At 39.0% G+C, this 24,646-nt stretch overlaps 1 protein-coding gene across 1 annotated transcript; it reads left to right on the top strand.

Annotated features, from left to right (window-relative positions):
- Positions 1-1,476: 1,476 nt before the first annotated feature.
- Positions 1,477-22,908, top strand: LOC150077490 (tetraspanin-8-like). Its single transcript, XM_090385919.1, has 6 exons — positions 1,477-1,536; positions 14,082-14,279; positions 16,606-16,686; positions 17,104-17,199; positions 19,570-19,665; positions 22,798-22,908. Exons 1-6 carry the CDS (start codon positions 1,477-1,479, stop codon positions 22,906-22,908), a joined length of 642 nt encoding a protein of 213 aa, XP_090242045.1.
- The last annotated feature ends 1,738 nt before the right edge of the window (positions 22,909-24,646 follow it).

The raw sequence follows: 24,646 nt of genomic DNA, 5'->3' as shown, positions 1-24,646 counted from the left end.
TAATTTTTGGAATTTGTGTGATCTTTCCCTTGTTTCGGGAAGGCTAGCACATAAGAATGGCACCAGCCCATCTACAACAACAACAACAAATGTATATTTTAAAATAATTTTCTTTTAAGGAGGCAAAATCTCATACTCCGATGGTTCTCCGTGTAAGTATAGTGGTCCCACTATTTGTCACTTCTTTGGAAAGATCTGAATTCGAGTCCCGTTGACGACTAGAGAAAAAAAATTCCCAGAGGCCAAAACAATGCCACTCTCGCTTCAGATCGACTAACTCGGCTACGGTGTGAAAAAAAGGTTCAAAAAAGTTTCACCTTTCATTCACAGGATTCGAACTCAGGCCTTATCTCGCAACTATAACCACTGTATTCCTGCGAGTGCAACTCCCCTCAAGGAAAACTGTCTTCTGTTATCCTCTAAATCTTATTCACGGCGGGAATGAACCAACCTTAGATTTACTTCCTCAGCCACGCTTAAGCGCATGGACAGCTAGTCCAATAACATTTTCCAAAAATATGGGCGGACTGAAGCCCTTTGCCTCTTTATCTATTACAGTCCTCCTCTCAGGAGAAGACACACCCGTCCTGATTAGCGTTGCGGACTAGTTCATTACTCTAGTAGGTGGTTAAGTTTTGACGATTTAGTTTCCCACGGGTGTGTGTGGCAAATGATAAGAAACTAACGCATCAAAACTTAACTACCTACTAGTGTAATGAATCGGTCAGTTGCCACAGCAACGCTAACACGTCGAGTGTCGTCTCCTGAGAGGAGGAAAATAGTAAATCCTCCTCTGACCATAAAGTCTATCTAAAAGTGAACTTATGTGAACAATGATGGTCTATGGCTCTCGTTCATGAAGAGTTTGCCTTAAATTTACTTAAATGGACAAAATGTGCTCAATCCTCCTCTCAAAATCAAATCCTATTGCTCATTGTTCCATCTTTTAGGAGTAATCCATGCTTTAAGAAGCAGTTCTTAAGGGAACAGCTCACAGGAACTGACCATAAAATCGTGTATCAAATGATTCCAAGTAGATATTCTGATTCGGGTGGTTACGTCGTATTTATTTCTTTACTTTGAAACCTTATATTGATCTTTCTGCTAAATATTTAAGGAACCCAATTCTAGAAGAGTTCCAATCAACGGGAAAGTCTGTAAATACCACGTATAAGATACATACACGTCTTCCAACGTCTTTTCATCGTCTATTTACTCCTCTGTTCTTTTTATCAACCAACACACGAGCGACCACAAAGTCGTGTTTGTGAAGTGTTCACTAAGGTGTGCTACAGTATAATAACCACTTCGAACGTAACAACAGTCGCGATAAGGATGTTATTGAACTTTGCTCTTCCTCAGGTGATAAGTTTATTCGAAAAGAGAGGCCCACTCGACTGCACAGTGTGTGGCTTTGAGGTGCCTGTTTTGTTTCAGTTTTAACAAGATTCAGGATTAGTTTTCGGAAAAATAACCATGGATGCTGCTCAAGCATGTATGAAATACATTATTTTCACCGTAAACTTTCTGATATGGGTAAGTATGTTTAAATACGTTGATTTAACAGTTAGGCATAATGAAAATAGTGTAATCAAGATGGAGAACTGGTGAAGGCCATATTAAATAGGATTTGACTGCAATCATAATTTGATTCAGAAATACTCGATGTTGGTTGCTATCCGTTGGTAGTTATTAACAGTAATAACAGAATGTGAGTTATATGAATTTATGAATAAAATGTCCAAGACTGAAGTTCTAGGTTCCGTTATTGTACTGCTGTAAGGCCATATTAGCGAATCCTTAATATGACCTGTTAATGACTGTTAATTATTGTTTATTAATTAATTATTTTGTTAAAATATCGTTGAATCAAAAAATTATGTATCTTTAAAGATTTGTCTGAAAATTTGCTATTTTTGAATTTCATAATTAAATACAGGCGGTGCATATCAAAAAGTCAATTCCGTATTGTGATAATGCCATGGTCCAAAGCTGAAGAAAGTCTGCGACTATAGAGTACTTGTCATTTATTTCATCTTAGATTTCCATATAGTGTTAAAAAAAGCAGTCGTCAAATCCTATCTTAGTACACGCACGCAATTGATAAAATACTGAGGGAAAATTCCAGTTTTTCTGAGATCGTTTTTGTAGTGTCTTCTACGTATATGCAAGAAGAAATCAAGCAAGTCTATGGTGGATATCAGTAGGGTTAGCCCTCCAACAATTTCTTCACTGGCTTCTCTTTCTGATTGCGTTGTCCTGGACAGTTCTTGCCAAATTATCGCGAACATCCGTTATTTTGCCACACTGTTCTGCGTGCGCAGTAGACGCACCCTCAAGTGCATATGCGGTACATGTAGATCCGTTTATCTCTTTACAAAACATTGTACACAAAAACTAACTTATTAAGCACATTGATAGATTCCGAATAATTGTACAGAACATCACCAATAATTTTTACGGGACCGGACCAATGTGGAATTAAGGGCAGATTTCTGTTATGGATAAAGGAATGGTTGAATTTGAGAAGACAGAGAGTGGTAATCAATGGACATTGCTCTTCGTGAACTAATGTTATTAGTCGAGTTTTCCAGGTGTTGGGAACGTTGTTTTCTATATTTATTAATGATATTGATGAAGGCATATCAGGTTTAATGTCCACCATTTAAAAGCTGGTGAGATCTTCTAAGAAAAACAAAACGAACCCTTCAGAACTGCAAAGACAATGGCAGTTCAAGCTTTAAACTACAAAATAATACATAGGTAATCAATATTATCTGACAAAGACTTAAAACTTACAAGCAAAGAAGCAACTGTGGATTACGAGACCCCAGCTAGCTTAAACACATTTGTTAATTGCAACTATCTTGAAGATTATTCACAGGATAAGTAGGGAGATTCATGAATAGATCCTTGTAACTTGGCGTTGGTAGATAACCTTAGTGATAATAATCACTGCCTGGTTTAAGACAAATAATTAAATTTAAAAGAAGTGAAATAAGACTCATGTTTCACGTAGGTTAAGATAGCAATCTATCTCCGTGTTGTGTTGATCTCCTAAGGTATGATAACCTGTAGTTGAGTAAAATTATGTTTTACGATTAGCTGTTTTCAACTTTGGCTCAACCTTACCATTAATTAAAATATTTATGAGTGATTAATAATAGACCAGTTAGTCATAGGAACTCACTCTTTTCTTAACTTTTATCAGAAATCAGAGTTGTCTTAGATGTTTCAGCAAATGTTTGGTTATCTTCGTATAAAAGAAACTGATAAGATATTCTCTGTTTAACTGCTGGTTTCCATGAGCTTATTGAGTAGTTGCTTCAGGAAGGTTATCTTATCGGCTACACGGAATGTTGTCATAGCTTTTGTTGAGGCATACCTTTCGATGTACTTTATAGGTTTACCTCAATGAGTCATTGTGGACGCCACCTTGCAGGGTGGAAACAGAACCATCCGGAACTTAATAAAACGCGGGAGAATATTAAAGGGAAGAGGTCTAAGCGGAATTCTGCATTAAACAACAACAAAAATTTTAATAAAATATACATATTAAAGAAGCAAATTTAGCTAATTTTCCATTTTAAGCTGATATTAAGTAATATTAAGTTAATTTTACTCATTTACCATTTTAATGACAGGCCATAACATAACTTGGTGAACTTATGTTATTAACTTATGTGGAGTGACAGGGTTCAATGTTGGACCCATCGTTGTTTTCAGTATTTATCAATGATATTGATGAAGGTCAATCGGATATGAAATGTTCTGAGCAATGCGGAGAGGCTACCAGGACAGCTTATTGGGTTTTGTCAATGATATACAGGAATTCTGGTAGGAAGGATAAGGAGGTGATTATCCCATTGTATAATGGTCAGGGCACTGAATACTGCATACAGGTGTGGAGGCCTCATTTTAAGAAGGATGTAGAGCTACAGAGGAAAGTAAGGAGATTAGTGAGGGGAACAAAGGGGTACTCTTTCCAACAAAGGCTGCAGTTCTTCAAATTGCAGCAACTAGAGACTAGGCACCTGCGAGGTGATCTGATTGAGGTACAGAGGCTTTGAATGGTTTGAGCAAGCTCAATATTCATGGGATTCTTCCTCTTGCTCAGACTACACATGGGGAGGGGCACAAATTCAAAATAGGGAAGGAGAGTTGCAGGACAGATGTGCGGAAGTTTGCCTTTAACCAGCGAGTGGTAGATTGCTGGAACAAATTTCCATCTGTTGTTGTTGTTGTGGAAGTTGATAGTTTAAATAAATTCAAGGAATAACTCGAGAAACTATTGGAGAGGATGAACAAGTGAAATGTCATTTTTTTTTTTTTGTTTGATGCTGTATAAGCTTGCTTTCTGGCATAATTTACCACTACCATGCTAAAATAAAGTCTCCACTTCACCGCATGTCTCTTAGAGAAAATACTTACCATTATCTATTTATGAGGAGATTTTAGCTTCTGACGTGACTTTCGACAACTGACAGTATCAAACAAGCAAAGAAGGAAGAGAACATTTCCTCTTTCCTATCAGTAACTTTTTCCATACATATAAGCGTTCCTTTAAAATATGCAGTGCTCAAAAAAAAAAAAAAACAATCCCAAGCTGACACAAAATATATTTAAAGTCCGTTGCCTTTTATTCTACGATTAAAGGAACATTTTCAAGAAACGTCATTAAAGATGGATTAGAAAAGCAAGACCTACTGTTGTCAGGTAACTTGAGACTTGGCTGAAATATACTTTGTTCGTGGAATTATTGACCTTGTAGTGTTGTTATATGCATTTAAAATCTGGGCTTCTGCAGTCTCTACAACACTACCACCTCATTTTGCAGTGAACGTTTATATGAAGGCCTGAAACAGTGAAAAGTTCACCCTTATTCATTTTAGTTTCACCTCTCAGAGCCTTATACACATCAATCAAGTCTCCTGCAAGGTGACTGGTTTCCAAGTTCTATAACCCATATATTCAAAGTCTTTCCACATACGGACACCCGTTTTCTGATATTACCAGATAAGCTGCCAGTCTTTGGATCATTTCGAGAAGCTCGATGTGTTTTTTTAGTTGCGTGGTAGGGTCTTAAAATTGTCTTATACATTATGTATGTTCAGGGTCTGACGGCACCTGGGATTTCTCCCATCTCCGGGTGTGTTCTCTGTATCGGACAAGTCAGAGATTTAGAAGTGTGCAGGGTATGTACTATGTATTTTGTTGTGCCCATTGTTGGTCCGGCCCGTTAGCCACCGGGCCCCGACGTTACCAATACCCGCCACGGGGAGGCCACGGAGAGGAGAGGCAAGCCTCTCCTTCCCCCTTCCCCAGGAGTTTGGAAAGAAAGATCCGCTCAAGAGAGTGCGGATTTGGGTCGCCAATAGGCTGTCCCGGCGTGAGAGTGCCACCGTATGTCGTCTCCGTCAGTTTGCAGGCCCTAAAAAGCTGGCCATTGAGTCTCATCTAGGTGGGACACTAATAGGGGATTAAATCTGGGATGTCATCCTTCCAGACTGCATGTGCTCTACCGAAAGTGGAAAAGAACTGGGCACCCGACTGATCGGACTAAGTACAAACGCGAAAGGGCACAGTTCATTCGACTGAAAAGACAAGCATACTTTGAGGTTATAAAGGAAACTAAAAACACCTGCGACAAGAGGATTACAGTGCTTTGATTTAATTTATGCGCGCAAGATGTTAACTTAATAGACAACTCCTTACAGTTTTCCTCCGACCACTCTGCGCTTTCAATGGAAGTTGCTCTTCGAAGACAGACTGCCGATCAGAACTGCGACACACACCAGAGTAATGAATCAAATTTGATATTTTCCACAAAATATATCAAATGCGAGGTCATCTTGCAATGCTTAGCGCAATATAACTTTCAAAGTCTACATAAGATGTCCACTGAAGAAGCCATAGATGAGATTTCGAGGTTACTCTTGCAGATCGCCCGTCTAGGAGCAGCAAAAGTATTAAAGATCTCCGACAGAGCGAACTCTTGGTTCACTCCACAAGTAAAAGTTATGTTTAAAAAGAAGCAAAAGCTCTACCGAAAGTGGAAAAGAACTGGGCACCCGACTGATCGGACTATGTACAAACGCGAAAGGGCACAGTTCATTCGACTGAAAAGCAAGCATACTTTGAGGTTATAAAGGAAAAATTAAAAAAGGGAAAGAGAATAGTTAGCGAGAAAAACAACAAAAAAGAAATGACGGACCAGCTGTTTAGAGAGTGGACAGAAGTCACATTCGGAAAGCCTTTGAATGAAAAGCAGAAAAATTCTGAGGAAAACATCCGCGAGATGCAGAAAATGATTGAAAAACTGACGGATCCCACTGGCACTGACCAAACTAGAGCTAGAAACATATTACGTGAAATTAATATCAGCAGGAAAAACTTAAAGGAAGCTATTAACTCGCTCCCCAGTAAAGCAACGATCGGGCCGGACCAGTTCCCGCTATTCATGATAAAAATATGTAGCGCTTACATAATCGAACCGCTCCACCACCTCTTCCAGCGAATACTAAGTGAGGGGGTTATCCCGGAAAAATGGAAGAGACATTACGTAAAACCAGTTCCAAAAATAAGCAATCCTAAAACCAGTAAAGATTTTAGGCCCATCGCAATCGGATGCTCTCTGCAAAAAATATTTGAAAAGCAATCCTGAGCACCATCAATCAGCGCTGCTTTGGGGACAGGCCAGAATACTTACATTCTGTGCTTCCTCGAAGGTCGACTATTACTAATTTAATGGAGACTCTACTCCGAATACAGTTAGCTTTAAACAATAAACAACAGTTGGACATCGTTTTTCTGGATGTTGCAGCAGCCTTCGACAACGTCTCAATCCCAGCTATAACAGTAATCCTCAAGGAGTATTTCCTCATTTCAGGAAGCACTTTAAGCATTCTCACTAACACCCTTCAAGAAAGACAAATTATCGCAATAAACGGGAAACAAACAGCATCTTACTGTATCTCTAGGGGAGTACCTCAAGGGGGCGCATTGTCCGCCACCTTCTTTGCAATAGCACTAGCCCCATTTTTAGCTCAAAACTGTGAACAATTTATTACATATGCTGACGATTTGAAATTTTTTGTAACATCTAAAGAACAAGAAACTGCACCCCATCTATCAGAAGAAGCAAACAAAGCAATCAAGAAGCTAGAACAATATCTGCACTACATTGGCCTGAAATTTAATGAAAAGAAAACTGCCCAAACGACCTTCACCAACAAAAAGAAGAAAAATGAATTACGATTTTTGTGAACAATACCAGAATCCAAAATTCCCCCGCACATGTTGACCTTGGCCTTAAGTGGGATGAAGTATTAAACTTCATACCTCACTTCGAACACATTAGGGAAAAGACATACGCAGCACTGTGGAGCACTAGACAAGAACTCACCGGTCTCCGAAGCCCTCATCTTATAATTCAATACATCCTTAAATGCGTTACACCGATTCCGTTGTACGCATCGACTATCTGGTCATCAGCCCCTGAGAGCAACATCAAGGCCTTCTTAGGAGTAGAATACTGGCTCCTGAGATGGCTAAACAAGATCGCCGGGAAACCGTTTACCATCTCAAGAGCGGTCTTGTCTGCCAATCTGGACATCACACCCTGGAAGTATATCATCATAACCAGAAACATCTTAACTCTGGCAAAGCTACTAACGGAGAGAATCGATTCGCCGAAAGTGGGAAACGTGATCACTCGCCCCCGGATGACACGACCGAGAATAAACAGAGAAGAACCAAGTCTCAAGTGCCAACTGACTCAATTGGACTCTCTGGGGAGATTTTTCCCAGCAAATACTGTGAATTATTTTAATAATTTAAATATAGATCCAGAGAAACTATGTACAGACAAAATGTATAGGACAAAAATTTTTGGTAATGTGTACCTGCAGGTACAATTATAATAAGAAGACTAATTTAATAATTTATATAATAATATTTAGCATTTAACAACCATTTGCAATTAATTAAACCAACTTAACAATTAATTCATTAACCACATATTCTGTGTTTTTGCATCTCCAAATTTTGTAAATAAGTTCATGTAAACATGCTTGTAAATACTATAATGTAACCACACCCTCTAGCCACGTGCTGTCTATGGGTGTCTCGAAAGAGAAATAAACAGATGATAATAATAATAATAATGTGGTCTGGGTCCTATTTTCTGGTCATTATCTTGGGGTCATAATAAAGTCTACTGGCTATCATTATGGGGTTTTATCCCTTCCGTGATGTTTACTAGTCCTCACACTACCTTTTGTCATTATGTAGTGGGTCTATGCTGCAAGGTCTTGGGGCAGTGTCCCTTTGTTCTGATGTCACGACTATTTAAAGGTGTTTTTCGCTTCCATTGGCGATAATCATGACTCTTGTGGTTAGACAATACATTGTCACTTGTCTTTTTCCAGTGCATTTTGTAGTCAGTCCAAGGTCTGTATAGTCGGCTCCTCTGTGTCGTCTCGCTGCTATTTGCAGGTTTGTTTTGTTTTGACACATTCTGTTAAGGTCTTCTGTATATGGCGGTTGGTGCTTGGAGCCTGGTAAATAATCTCTGGGCAAAATCAGTTAAGGCTAACTTTTTTTTTATATTCCTCTTGTGTATCTAGTAGATGTGACTCAAGATCCCTCGGTAGATAGTGAACTCTAGTTATTAGTCTGCATCTAAGGTCCTCCTAGTGGGCACACTCATACATAATGTGCACCCAGCTTTCTTGTTCCCCGCAAGTACGACGCGGATCCTCCACTATTTCTAATGCTGTAAGCTTTGCGTTGAAAGCCCCATGACCCATAAGGAGGTAGGTCGTGTAAAGTCCGGGTTGCAGCCAGGTTGGGAGAATGGGGTATACTCTGTTTACGTCCGGGATGAACTTTTTGGTGATATTCCCTTTTGTTATGTTTGTCCAGCGGTATTGCCAGGTTTGTTTTAGGTATTTCTGCAGCCTGTTCTTTTCAGCCTTGTGGGTTGTGCTGTTATCCACTGCGTAGTCTAGGTGGGTGCAAGGCATTCCTTTGGTTATATAATAAGCTATTCCAGTGCGTATGATGTCCAGGTCAAGGGGAAGGGCTCCGGCCAAGACCTGTAGGGCAACAGTGCTAGTGGTGCTGCAGGCTCTGGTAATGGTTAACAGGATAGTTCTATGAATTGAGTCGATTATGCGTCTATTTACGGCGGTTGATGCCTTGTGATGCCAAACCGCAGAGGCGTCTGTTATAGCTGGTAGGAATGTCGTTTTATAATATAAGGAGAGTACGCGAGTCACGACGGACCACATGGGCTAACAGTGCAGAATACTTCCTTGTCTTTGTCCTTAGATGTGTGAGATGCTTCTTGAAGGGAAGATTACAATCTAATATCACCCCCAGGTACTTAAGCTGGCTTTGGAGTTTAATTGTGGTGTAGTTAACCTTTATTTGAGGCGGCCTGCGCAGGTCAAGGGAGCCTTTCAGTAAGATTGAGGATGTCTTAGTCGGTGAGATTTTTAGGCAGTGTAAGATGGTCCAGTCCTGTACTATCTTGATGTCATGGTTTGCTTTTACCTCCAACTGTGCTCTGTTGTCGGCAGCAATTTTCAAAATCAAGTCGTCGGCAAAAGCTTGGGTTTGGACATCACCAAGGTCCATGGCCAGGAACTCATCCACAGGACGGAACCCTGGGGGCAACCCCTGCAGACTCGGCGGTTTATCCTACCATAGGGTGCCACGACACTGATACTCTTATCGGTAAGGTAAGACTTGATAGTGAGATACAAGGTGCAGGGAAGGTTGGCCCGCCTTAGTCTTGCCAGGACACTCGGCCACCAAATGGTGTCTAACTCCCCGGCAAAATCTATGGAGATGATTAGGTAGTATTTACTGTTGGAACTGGTCACACCGTGCAGCAGATGTCTAAGTTCCTCTACTGTCGAAGACTTGGGCTTAAAGCCGAACTGGGTAGACATGTGCAGTTCAGCACTCTTGTAATGTGTTTCATTTCGGGCATATAGCATTCTCTCAAATCGTTTTGCTACCGCCTGATCACCGGTAGCAAAGCTATCCGTCTGGGCGGTTGGCTGTTGTGGAGGCTTCGTGGGTGTTTTTGGGATCAGTTTCAGTCCCGCAGTCTTCCAGTTTCTTGGGAAGTTGCCTTAATCCAAGCATTTATTGAACAAATTTAGGAGGAGTTCGGGAGTCAGGTCCGTTACTTTTTTGATTATTTCCGGCTCGAGATAATCGAGGCCAGGACACTTATTATTGCTTACGTGATTTTCCGCGGATTTGATGTCATCTAGCGTGAACGGTGGTTCTTAGGAGTCAGTGGTGTACATGTCATTTTCTTGTCATATTCTATGCTGTTCAGGTGAAGTAGGCATGGCAGTCTCCGGGAAAATAGCGCCCAGAATATTTGTGATTGAATGTTGCCATGTGGTGGTTTGGCTCCCCTGTGGTGTCAATGTGGTAGAAATAACTTCCCCCCGGGGAGTTTGTTTGTGATTATCCTATACACTAACCCCCATGGCTCATTATTTCCTGTTATGCCTGCCAAGTCTTCTCAGGCTCTTTGTTTGCTCTTGTTTATCGCATCCGTATATCTGTTTCTTGCTTCTCTATAGTGCTCCTTCAGTATCTGGACCTCAGCAGCAGGCCATGTGCGTCTTGCCCGTTGAAAGAGTTTTCTTCTTCTCATGGTCTCCCTTCTGAGTTGCTGGATCTCGCGAGTCCACCAAGGGACTGCTCCCGGTTTGGTTATTCTCCTCTTCATTGATGCTTCACTCGCCGTATTATTTCTGTTACCCTCTTTTGATTCTCGTCTGGGTCCCCATTCTGGTTTCTTGTTTCCAGGTGTTGTGCCGCAGCGGGCATTCAGACCTCTCTAAACCTTTCCCAGTTCGCCCGGCGGATGGCGAAGCGATTTAGTGTTTTTTTAGGTATCAGTAGCCTCTTTAATGATCTTCTGATTTGGCAGGTAATCACCCTGTGGATGGAAGTCGTCCACGAGTCGCTGACGATCCAATTATACAAGGTATGGTATGTTTGTGTCAGACGGCACCTGGGATTTCTTCCATCTCCGCGATCCAATTATACAGTGGGATTTTGATCTTCCTATCTCTATAAGCAATTTTCTGATAAATCATCGCCAGGACAACAAGGGCCTCGCCTACCACCTGTCTGCACTGCACCATTAACTTTCAAATTCCTTATTTGTTCTGCTGTTTTTAGTTCAACGCACACGAAGTGTGCAAGTTATTTTGGGATTGCTATTCCTGAGTGTAAGATCTTGCATTTTTCTGCATTAAAACATAGCTACCTTTTCTAACGATCCCTGAAATCTATCTTTATCGTTATGATCATTAATTACTCTAATAACTTTGACATCAGCCTATAGAGGGCCTAATTTTGATCACGCCCTCTATCCCTTCGTCGATATCATTCAAGAAAATCAAAACGACAGTGGTCCCAGTATCGATCCTTGGGGAGCCTCAGTTAGCCAAATCTGAAGAATAGCCATTGATCACAAGCTTCTGCCGCCTGTCCTGCAATCACCTCCAATCCATTTCAGGATTTACTCTCTGATTCCGACATGTTCTTGCTAACCTGTAACCTCTCGTGTGGAACTGCGTCAAATGCTTTGCTGAAATCCAAGTAAACAATGTCAAACTTATTTTACACACCAGCTCGTGGATGACTCTGACAAAAGAGCTAACCAAGTTAGCTAAACATAAATTCAACTAATGACTGTACAAAACCATGATGCGTTTCCGTCTTAATTCCGTTTCTATCTAAATGAACCCATATTGCACTCTTGACCATTGCCTCAGTGATTTCCCTATTAATAAAGTCAGACTAAGTGGGTAGTTGCCCCACAGGACCATCTTTTCCATTAGGAAATTTAGGCCAACGAAAAATAGAGCCCCAAAATATAATTCAAATAGAATTCAATGAGTTTATTCCAATAAAAAATTCTACACCAAATAATTTTTAAAAACAACTTTCTAAGATAAACTCTGTTCTTTAGCTTTTTCTATTAGAAAAATCATTAATGACTCCATCAAAATTCAGAATGTTATTAGCAGCGGCAAATGATGCAAGAAAGCAAGTTTGCATAACATCAGTCAAAAAAAAAAAATAATAATAATAATAAATAAACAAATAAACTCCCCCATTACCTGTCCACCACCTCCAACAGTTTCTTTAGTTTTTCCTCGAATTTATTCAAACCACCCACTTCCACAATAACAACAACAGATAGAACATTGTTCCAACAATGAACTATCTATCCTGCAGCATCATACCTCAGTTTGAATTTATGCCACCTCATGGGTGTAGTCTGAGAAAGAGGAACAATGCCATCAGCATTGAGCTTGTTCAATCCATTCAAAGCTTTAAACACCTTAATGACATCGCCTCGCAGGTGTCTAGTTAACAAAAACTGCAATTTTATTCATAAGAGCACCCTTTTGTTTCCCTCACAAATATAGTTGCCGTTTTCGTCACCTTCCAACCAATCTACATCCTTCTTAAAAGGAGACCTTAGACTTGTATGCAATACTCAAGATGCGGCCTAACCATTGCATTATACAAAGGGACAATCATCTCCTAATCTCTGCTGGCAAAATTCTTGTAAATCACTGACAAACCCTATGAGCTATCCTGGCAGCCAGTCTGCACTACTTAAAGAACTTCATATCTGACTGCACTGCACGTTTTTTCATTTTCCACTACTCTGAGTGTAGCGCCACACAGTTGGTGCGTTAACCTTGGATTACTGTTACGTTGCATTTGTTTGATTACCTTCTTTGTTAAACTTTAAATAACATTTCTCAGCACATCTGCCTAATATTTTTAGATCTTCTTGAAGTAGCATACAATAATTACTGTCATTAATCACCCTGCCAACATTTGTATCATCTGCAAACTTAGACACAACTTTGTGTCTAAGTTTGTGTCTAAATATAGAAAGCAAAAATGGCCCAGCACGCACCGGACCCTAGGAGACTCCAATAATAACATTAGTACAAGAAGAGAACCAGTCACTGGTAACCACCCTCTGCCTTCTGATACTCAATCACCTGTTTATCCATAGCAGTAATAGCCCTTAATTCCACTTTCTCCAGTGTGTACAGATGTCTTTTATGTGCAACAGCATCATACCTGAAATTCAAGTACTCGTACTTTTGGTAAAATAGTGTAGATAATTACAGTTTCTGGTCAACCTTAATCCACATTTTTTTGAAGTAAAATATTATTTAAGATATTTTATTTCTTTCAATATACAATGATCAATAACTGCTTGTCTGACATTTTTCCTTTTTTATGGCAATCAATATTAAATTATATATTTTTAAACTTTCGGCGATCAATCTTCCACAATCTTCTCAGAGAAATGGAAGTCATTTTCTTACATTTCTGAAAACTGCTTAAGATGCCCGTCAAGAAGCTGAGCAGAAAATGGAGATAAAAAACTAAAACACAGGAACGAAGCTACAAGTTCTATTTTTGGGATTAGTTTCCAAACGTCATATTTCAAACTAAGCAGATAAATCTGTTCTTTCAAGGAATTCATATTTCATCCTGTAAGAATGAAACGTTCCTTAAACCACGTAATTGTACTGGCTTGGACTATGGGCTCTAAAAGCTATAATTTTAAATTGAAACAAAAATGAAACGAGTTGATCGATTGTCTGTTCTGTAACACTTAAGATTCAGCAATACGGATCAGATGAACAGTTAGAACTGTGTATGTCCATGAACGAAAAACCGGACTTTTCGGGGAGGAGGAACCTTACTGTCCTCGCTTGAGATCGATAACTCAGCTATGGAATGAAGAAAAGCCCACAAAAGTTCCTTTCGTCATTGACGCGATTCGAACCCGGATCTTTTCAACCCAGTGTGGAGAGGACAATGATTATAACTATAGGGCTACCCTCGTACTAATGTGGCTTAAAATATTAAATAATTATCTTTAAAATTTAGTTTTGGAATCCGTTCGTGACATTCCAATATTTAAGCTGCGAATGGGACATCATCAGCCCAGCTACCAATCATAATATTGACTAAACAATGTCTTTGTATCTTTTCTGCAGTGTCTAGGTGGCGTTCTGATGGGAATAGGTGTGTGGATCAAATCGGACAGCGACTTTTGGGAGTACCACGACAATCTCACAATTGGACAGTACTACCAGGCCTGTTATATCTCCATTACTCTAGGAGTAATCATTCTCATCATCGGTTTTTTCGGCTGCTGTGGAGCTGCTCTTGACAGCCCGTGCATGCTGCTTACAGTAAGTGTTTTTTGTTGTCCGATCTGTGTTAAATTCTTGTTTACAAGAATCACTTAATTGTCCAATGAATTTCTAAGATTTATAAGTTTAAATAAGAATAGAGGTTTTTGAGTGATATGTTTATAGGAACATTTTCCTTATTACAAATGTGTTTAAAATTCATGTTTTATTGATCTTTTCAAGTAGGATTCTAGTTTATCTTCCTTTAATTTTAATATAATGTTGGTAGGGAGTCAAGATAAATTACTTTAAATTGAACCAACTTGTAGGGAAAGAAACTTGTTATTGAAGTCTTTGCCGGAGTAGAACAGAAATTCGAAGGATACTATTAGTCTCCTTAATGTACCTTTTCAGTTATAGCTCCAATATCCATGTTACAGAAGGATTTTCATAAAATACTTGGTATATTTCCATTAATGAACGTTTTTGGAAAATCTCCCTGGTTGAAGCTCTTCAAATAGATGCCTATGGCATGCCTCTTCACTTTGTACTACAATTTCAACCATGGCTATTTTGCTAATTTCAGGAATCACAAAATGGTATGAAGATCTCACCTTTGAAGCCATGGCGACCGTTTTGAACTTCGTTTTATGGTTAATATTCCTGTCATAAAATTATTTTTAGACAAATAGTTCCGGGGGATGATTAAAAGGAGTTGTTTTTGGAAGGCGACCATGTGTCTGCAACCCTTTAGCTCCAGAGAAAGAAGAGTTGACTTTCACAGCCGATGACAACCGAGATAGGATATTAATAGATGGAATCACGTGCAAAGCAGGTACTCAATTCACAAAGGAGTTAAATTTGCCCCTATAAACTAGTTCCTTAACGAATCCCACTCTGGAGGGAGGTGAAAGGTCGCTACAACCTTATGTAAAATCATGAAAAAGGACACAGAGTGTTTCTAAATTATTTTAGGGATGCGCTTTTTTGTTTAGAGCTTACTCTTAGGCAATTAGGGTTGTTAGAGGGACAGTTTTTTACTGATTTGATTAACATACAAGTATTTTTCCATTACCCTTTTCATATTCTAGCAAATAATCTATAAATTTTCCAACACAGCGTATTCAGTGAAAGCTCTAAAAGCGTATTCACTTGCAGCTATCCGATGAAAAAAAGCTCCAAAATATTTGCATCTGTAATCGTAATTTATTCACTCACTGCTAAGGGAGTGAATAAAGCGAATAAATGTCCCCAAATCACATTCGACCCACACTGAAGATACGATTTGTATTTCATATTTCTTTTAGTAGATGCACTACGGTTGGCAGCTCATTTCATTCAAATTTCATCCGGAAGGAGTCTGGTCCTCTCAAGCCCTCAGCAGCAAAATGATCAGAAACTGATATATTATGCACTCTGCTTCCGGGATTGCTCGTTATCGGGGGTGGTGTGACTTCTTTCTTCTGGCAGTCGGAATTGCCTCGCCTTATAGAATTTAACAGATCCAGTCAGATGGGCCACAGAAGTCCGAAACCGAGGTAGTTTACAAGAAACGGAAATACTCAAAAGGAAATCTCTTTATGGTAAGAAAGTAATGCGCTATTGGGTCCTACAGATTCTATTTTATTACTTCGAGACCCGTTATTGGAAAAAAATGAGTAATATACGAAAAGATTCAGAGCGGAAGCGCGAAATATGTATTATTCTATCCAAAATTGTTAGACCTCCTAAAAGAAAGAAATCCATTGCGTACAACGATAATGGTGCGAAGAAATAAGCAGCGAACATAAACCGAGTTATATGATCAGTCCCAGTAATGGGAGTGAAAAGTTTTCCCTTTTACATGACTGTACTCCGAAGGTGTGACCTTTTATAGATGACTTTGTGGCTTCTTGCCAGAACTGAGACGTGTTTGATTTGAAGTGATGGTAGCGGTTTGTTAAGAAGCAATGGATTTACTACAGATTATATAGTTTGTATAAGGAAAATCCTGACTGAAAGACTTTTAGCTCCAAACCAGAAAAAATGTTTCAAAAAAACGTTTTCATGTTTGATAGTGTTGGTGGTATGCTAGTGAGAAGTTATGACGTTTTTCCACGCTTTAATCAGTAATAAAAAGGGACGGGTTGCTTATGACTGCGTGAGTGGGAGGGAAATTCTGATAGGAACAAAATGGATATCCGATATTCTCGCCTATCGTGAAAATTAGGCTTTATAGAGAGGCCTGCACGATTTTTCCAGTAAAAAGCTAATAAATGATAGAAAAATCAGTGGGCTCAGTTGAATAGATTTTACTGATAGAATTTTCTTTAAAAAATAACTACATGCAACAGTATTTTAAGGATATAGAATAACATTCAATTGCAATTTTATCTTTTGTTTATAGTACTTCATCGTGATGTTTATTGTACTGTTTATGGAACTGGCAGCCACTGGTCTGGTGTGGAAGGTGGCAAATGGAGACCAGGTTGGTATTTTTAGTCTAACTACCTTAATGATTTATATTTAAGAACTCTTCTTTCTAGTGTTTGCACATAATTTAAAATTTGTGCAAACATCGACCAACAATAACCTGATCCAGCGAGAAACAAGTTCAAATGGGAAAAGGGGGTACCAAGAGCAGGAAGGTGTACTGGGGAAGATGTCAGGATAAAGACATCTTTCTCAACAATCATTTTCTTGTTGGTGCCTCCTTTTGGTTTATAATTTGGAATTTTATTCGAATATGCCACTTATTAACTTATGAATTTTTTGGTGAGTTTAAACTTCCAACAAGATTAAACTCTTGAGAACAGCAGATGTTTCAGCCAGAATGGCACATAGTAACATTTAAAATTTGCGCATGTGTACTGAACTGTGTACTTATTATTTTTTCCCTTGATAGCTACAAAGCTATTTGACGGAGACAATTAAAGAAGAAATTGAGAGTCGAAAATATAGTATGCGATCACGTCGGTTTGTGGACCTGATGCAGCTACATGTGAGTACTGTTAAATAACATTCTATTTATACGAAAATGGATGATCTTGAATAACGAACTTCTGTACTTCATAATAGTTTATTTATTTTTTTCTGATTAAGATCGCAGAGAATACTAAGAATTAAATAAGGGCTGCCGGACAATTGAATCAAAAATAAACAGGTTTTCACACTTTTTAAATTGCATTTAGAATTGTAGTTAAGCCTAACATTTGCATCTCACTTAAAATTAGAATATCTTTAACAAATGTTATGAATGGTTAAAGTCTTATCTATAGATTTTTCAACTCAGACATCGGACTTAGTGTATAAGGCGCAATCAGATGGTTAAAAGTCGAAACATGAATGGCGTACACGATTTATTGAATTCCAATTCTGGAATTAAATAAACACGTATTTGATTGTTAAAATGGCGTCGCAGCGCTCGCACATAGAAAGGTCATCAGCCATCAGCAGAAAAGAATGCGATGAGTGTGTCCTATGCGGAGACGAGCGACAACAACTTTCCCTTTATGATTATTACGCAGACTAGACTGCCGGGGTTTCATTACAGGCAATGCAATTTGTTTGTAGTTTGTCCATTCCATAACTTGGGAATTGGAAAGCCAATTTCTTCCGTATTACCTTCCGGTAGTCTGCATAGGGTACTAATAGGAAAGAGTCACTCAAGGTCACTACTGATTTCGGTGCGATGTCCGATAAATCAATTCCCCTGATCCCAATATGACTGATGATCCAGCAGAAATTAATATGGAATTCTGATTCCAAAAGATGGTGTAGCTTCTACTGTTCCCGGAACAAGACTGGATGGGGTCATTCCTCACCGTTGATAAAGTCTGCAATAAACATATATCGTTATATATAACACACTTTTAGTGGTAGCCGATTCGTATGTGGTCCAAGGCCAGCTCGGTCTGCTGAGTAGAATTCCAAGTAGACTAAAGATGGAGTGTCGCCCTTCAACCAGATCTTGATGGAGAAGTCACAGGTTGGTACACGAACATGATAGAATGGAGGGGAGTTTACCTTGCTGACGGGGGAAATTTTCTACCGTGATATGTAAATTTTTGAATAGTTTTTGGATACGAGTGGCAGGGCAGGATATATAATCAACAAAGACAATTTTCAATGATGAATATTATGACACAGTTATTACCTTTTGACAGGACAGTGTATTTTTGTTTTTATGCCATGGTAAACCAAATAGATAAACAGTGTATGGAAAAAATGGATTGTTCTGCTGATTAACCTTTTAACTTCTCCATCCCCTCTCGAAAAATAAGTGTAGTATAGTCTCGATAGGCAAGATTTATATCCTCGTGGGTAGCACAATTGGTTGAATCCCTGTCCAACCCACAGCTGATTGAAAAGACTCGATTTCGAGCCCTATCGATGACGGGAGGAATTTTTATGGATTTTTTTTCGCAATTTGGCTGAGTTAGTCCGTCTCAGGCGAGAGTAGCATGGTGTTTCTCCCAGGAAACTAGGGTTGTTCATTCAGCAAACAGAAAAATTGACCACAGAACACACGCTTTTGGTTCTAAAACCCTACAACAGCAGCAGCAAGATTTACAGTCAGTAGCCTCCGTAGTCGAGTGGTCAGGAGCGGGAGTGCAGTAGCACACGCTCCTTGAGTAGACCGGGATTCAAGTCATTGACTGCTAAATACGGTTGATCTGTCAACCCGCACTGGACCAGCGTGGCAGATTATGGTCCATTTTCCTCAGCATGAATTGCTGAGGAGGCGTCCATCCTGCAGTGGGTTGATAATAGCTGCAGTTTACCGTTTACGATCAAATTATTGCTAGTACAATGAGAATAATCGAGCATAAATTTCAAGCCTGTAATATCGAAATTCATTTGTAGTCAACATATGAACTTCTTGAACGAATCTAACGTTAAATTGTTTTTATCAGTTTTATACTTAGCACAGGCAGTAAAGTAAGTTTATGGTTTTTATCTATATTGGTTGCGATAAGCTTTGCTCTTGTGTCTAACAGCTTTATCTCATTTGGCCATATCGATGAGAGACAACTAATCTAAAGGTTCTCACTTGTCAAAACTCTTGGGATTGTTCAGCGTGGAATGTAGTCTATATAAACTTATTTAAAATAAGTTTATATAGACTGAAAATATACGAAAAACAGGACAGTATAAAACAGAACAATACGAGTATAATGAAAGGAAAAATCGAATACAATAAAAGGTATTTCATTTCGCCCACTGCTTTTTATCGAAATCCTTCGCAGTCAGATGTATCCATGTCCAAGTAAGGCGCCAAAATGTGCAATATTGAATTACATTAAATAAAATTTTAATAATATAATGGTATTTCTTCTCTCGTGTCTAAGGTTTTTGATGCTTTTTCCAGCTTGAATGCTGTGGAGGGTTTGACAAGAATGACTACTTCTATGACCAGATTCCTCAGTCCTGCAGCAGCGATCGGACCAATAACGTCTTTATCCATGTAAGTTGAAGGTAACTTTATTGTGAATACTACAATTTTCGAATATAAAATCCAAGAGAATATTTACAATCGGAAAAGTTCTTTATATTTTTGTACAGTTTCAAACATGCCTTGTCCTACACCTAGTACAATACCTTGCTAAATTAATTTGTGGATGAACTTTTTAATCCAATCATCTAGCCACAAACGGGGTTTTGTTTCAAACACAGCTATGTTTTCCCTCCAGTAGTTTCTGTCTTGATGATGCGTGTATATTTTTATTTTTTAAAACATATAATCGAGCAAATTTCATGGGCTTTCTTCACAACGTGGCTGAGTTAGTCGGTCTCAGGCGATGGCGTCATGTATTTTGGTTCCAGAAACTCAGGTTTTTCGTCCAGCAAACAGAAAATCGACCACAAAACACGCGCAATTTATAAACAATATACACGTAGTAATTTGGCCTCAGTCGCTGATGCTCCGAAAACCCTACAACAACAGCGTAAAACGAATTATACTCTGTAATTTATAAGGCAACGTGCGATAATTTAATACTACTAAATTAATTAATATTTCCATTAGAAACTGCGTAGATAAGAGTCATATTATTCAAACACAAAGTAACTTTTTACTCTGCATGCGCCATCGTTCAATATCATTGCATGAACTCGAATGGTTCCTTTCTTCCTTCCTAAAATAGAATCTCTATTAAAAGAAATGAGAATGTGAAATATTAAACACGTTCCGATAACGAATCCATCATTTCTATGAAAAAAGTATTTATTTTTAAATCGTTGGTAGGCTCTTAAAAAATAGCTTTCATGTAGCAGCAGTACAAAAAAAGAAAAATTCTTTCTTCTCTGCAAGAGCTTCGTTATATTGAATTACAACTTGAGTAGGATTTTGATTAAATAAGCTGTATGCTTAATTTCTTCTCTACAGTCTAAGAAATTACGTGAAATTCTGTTAAAATTCGTTCACTGCTCCAGAAAGACCTCTAACTGAAAGAGAGTTTGAGAGTAATTTAATTTTCTTAAAATCTGTATCTCCAGTTAGTATCCAGTAGACGATACTAACTGGAGTAATGAATAGCAGCTTTCATTGCTCTTTGGTACTCTGCATTTTTGAATAATTACAGTACTATTAGTATTATATATTTCTTAGTGTATTAATATTATATATATATTATGGAGGAAACCTCCACGTTCTTCTGCACCGGGAAAAATAATAATAATAGCAAAAGGGGACAGAGAACCCGGGTCCGACGTTGGCCCCTCAAGTTCGAGTCCCGTTCAGATTAGAAGCATAATCACGAAAGTCGTTTCTTCGGACATAACTCCCCAAAGTCGAAGCGACAGCTAAGGCTAAAAGTTGCGCTATCTGGTGCCGCTCACAATAACTAACGTTCACTACTGGAGACGTGCTCTCCCCACAACGGTTAGAAAAGAACTGCGTTCGAGTCCCGTCGATGATGTGAGGAATTTTTATGGGCCTTTTTCACAACCTGGCTGAGTTAGTCGGTCTCGGGGAATTTTTTTGTCGAGAAAACAGAAAATCGACCACAGACCACACGCAATTTGCAGACAGTGTATATGGAGCAATGTGCCCTTAGTGGCTAATGCTCCTCAAACCCAATGAACTCAAGTCGAAGCTGAATAGGTGCACTTCCAAAGATATTGAATAGAAGCATCGATTGTGGAGCAGGATAAAGTCACTGGTGTTCAGGTCCTAGTCAGAGGGATCAGTTCGGAAAGTCGGCAACAGTCTCCCAGGGAAAACATTGAATCAAGTGGCACTGACCCCTGTATGGCTACCACAAGGAAGTGAACCGGTGCAAATGATCACCCAGGATGGTTGATCACTAATATCGGAATAAAATAGGAATACCGCAACAACAATGAAGTAACAATGGACGTCAGCCGTGCATTGTGCAGCACAGCAGCCATTAGGATCAACGGAAGAGAAACCAAAGATTAGCAAAAACAAGGACCACCCGATCTGAAGGCTATCGAGGAGTTCTGCGGCTTTCAGGTAGGTGCCTAAAAGAATCACCTATCTGAAGGCTAGAGACAAGGATACCAAATAGACGACAAAGTACAGACCGATAACCTTTCTCCTCCCCCCCCCCCCAAAATGTACAAGATCCTGACCACTTGCACAGCCAAGAAGTTATCGGATCACTTAGAGAGCCAGAATATCATGGCCGAACAGCAGAGGAAATGCAAGTAGAAGAGATATGATCAAAGGATTCAAGGATTGACCATCGATGCAGCAGCTATGGAGCAAACCTACAAAAAGCACCGCAACCTGTAAATGGTCTACATCGAGTACCGCAAAGCCTTCGAGCCCCATAAGTCGCTGATAGAAATGCTGAATATTTACAAGGTCAACCCGACACTGATACACTTTCTACAATAAACCATAGCGAGACAGAAGACCACCATCAAGGTTGGGATCACGACCAAACCAATCCACATCTGGAGAGGAATCTTCCATGGAATGTCCTGAGCTCAATGTAGTACTCAGCCCACTCCACCAGGCTTAATACTAGTAATTACGAATATATCCTTAGAGAAGCGAAGAAGAATCTGCACACCACTCCCATCTGATGTACATGAACAACATCAAGCTCTATGCTGCAATCGAGCAGCAACTCCAACAGCTATACTATAATTCAGACTGGACAATACAAGATTACGGACTGCATCAGTGAAAACTGGGGGACAAAACTACGAGATGAAGACCGATAAACAGTTTGAAGCCATGACAGATGGAGAAACCCGGGGATGATACTAGCTGAATAGTTAGAACACAAGGAGAACAAGGCCCGCTGACAGAGAAATACCATGAGAGACTCAGCAGCCTGCTAAAAGCAGCGCTAAACGGATGGAATATGGTTAAAGCCATAAACACCTACACAGTCTCTGTACTCCTTCGGGATCATAGAATGGACTAACACCGAGATGAGGAAGCTTATGGAAAGGACCAGAACAATGATGAAAAAATGCCAAATGTCGCTGTGAATTGACAACAGCCATCATTAGAATGAATAAATGTATATGTGTTCTTATTTGTGCTAATTATCTGCCTAATACAATAATTATCTAAATACTATATTTAAAATTATTTCTATATTGCTGTTTCTTATTATAGGGATGCGGTGAAAATCTTAGAAGATATCTGGAGAAAAAGGGAGGTTTAATTGGAGGCACCTGTCTGGGGCTTGCTCTGTTACAAGTAAATGTCCTTCAGATATTCTTATAGTCATTCTAATTGCAATTCTAATCTATAATACTTATAAATTTAGGTTTACCACGCGCACTATTATTTCAAAGTGTCTATAAGATATTAAAGAAAGGTCGCATCATTCTTCTAGTGTGAATAAATCTGAATGCTTTAGGAACGCTTTTAGGATAAAAAGGATTGACTCACAAGCGGATGGAACCCGGCGATCAAGTTGAATACTTGAATTTATATTGCAAACGAAGTAGGAGCAATGAAACTCGGATTTATTCACACCAGAAGATTCCTAATTTTTCCCTTTTGTCAGAAGATTATTTTATAAGAAGTTTACTAGCCTGCATTGTAAAGTGCTTAGCCTTTCAGTTAGTCAGATTATTTCTTTCACAATAATGCAAAATTTTTATAAAGGTGAGATAAGTTGTATATATAATAAATGAAGTTATATTAATCAGTTCAATATTTAGTTTTATCGGCAAGTAGAATTCGTAGTCAAATTTGAAAGTAATTTCGATTTATATTCTATCTTGTCAGCAAAGGTTCATATAGAGAGTTTGATTTAGACCTTTTCTTAACTGTTCTTTTCTGATCGATGCATTCTTACCCTGTGAGAGAATTATTCGCAATTTATGTAAAAAAAAGCATATGTGGCTACTGCTATTTGGGCTTACAATAATAATCAAATAAAACCTTGAAGCCATGGGCTAGAAATTAATTTGTGTTTAATCCTTGCTAGATCCATTCTTTATAGAAAGGACAGAGAACTTTGAGGGATGATTTATTCTCAGGCTGATGTCTAGACTTGTGTAAATGCATCAATTTTTTGTTTTATAAGTTCATAATCAAAATATGGGGCGTACAGCGCCAGAGGTTTGAATTTGTCGGATTTTTTACTGCTCAGTAAACACTCTCTTCAATCCAACATTTTGAAGCCACGTTAGTAGTCGATACTGAATTTCGCACACCACGGGATGAGCCGGCTGATGCTTTTCTTGGAGGGCATGTATTACTCGTAATGCGAATGTGTACATGGCGTTTCAAAAAGAGGAGAATTTCGATGCCCTTTGGGGCTATTATTATGGTAAATTGCCATATTTGTTTTTGGAGCCGTTTGTATTTGAAAGTATCCTGAGAAATGTGATGAATTTTTCAACATCAAACAGACGCATGCACCTTTAAGATTCCTCCAGCCTGCGACGAAATCAAACCGAAACCTATCCACACTAGTAACGAAACCACTACATTATCGTGGAGAACAGTCCTCCGTAGAATTTAAAAGATAGTGCCAAAGAGGATAATTATATACGTTGGATTTAAGAAAAGCTAGGGCTTGGCTATCTAGGAGTCTAAAACGCTGATGGAACCGATATGCAGGTGATAGGTGACGAATTTCAGTGAAGTCTGGTCGTTCTACGACAACCAAAACCTCTGCTGTGTGTATACAATATCCAAGATTTCATTACTAGATACAACATGATCCCCCCACCCCTCTTTACTTTATCTAGTGAATGCATCATGAATATTCACTCACAGCAAATTCCTCATTGTCTTTACAAAAATACGTGCTGTCACTTCCAATCTCAGCGATTGTCCATTATCACTTACACTCTGCCCATCCCCACTCACTTTATATGACCGAATCCCAAATGTCGGTTGCTTCAACCACACGGCTCATCTCAGTTGTTCTAATTAAAAGTACTTGTACATATGAACGTGCTGATATTCCCTGCCAAAAACTTACTAATTTCGAATTTCCAGTTTT

Source organism: Mastigoproctus giganteus, chromosome 12 (genome assembly GCF_048544385.1).
Source record: "Mastigoproctus giganteus isolate SK-2022 chromosome 12, ASM4854438v1, whole genome shotgun sequence".
Classification (NCBI taxonomy): domain Eukaryota; kingdom Metazoa; phylum Arthropoda; class Arachnida; order Uropygi; family Thelyphonidae; genus Mastigoproctus; species Mastigoproctus giganteus.
This window is presented reverse-complemented; position numbering and strand designations above follow the sequence as displayed.

What these genes read in the sequence shown, in the direction of transcription:
- LOC150077490 (XM_090385919.1), top strand. Translation starts at nt 1,477, where the DNA reads ATGGATGCTGCTCAAGCATGTATGAAATACATTATTTTCACCGTAAAC. An exon ending in AGGTGGCAAATGGAGACCAG is followed by an intron (nt 16,687 to 17,103) that starts GTTGGTATTTTT and finishes TTCCCTTGATAG; the next exon opens with CTACAAAGCTATTTGACGGA. An exon ending in TGGACCTGATGCAGCTACAT is followed by an intron (nt 17,200 to 19,569) that starts GTGAGTACTGTT and finishes TGCTTTTTCCAG; the next exon opens with CTTGAATGCTGTGGAGGGTT.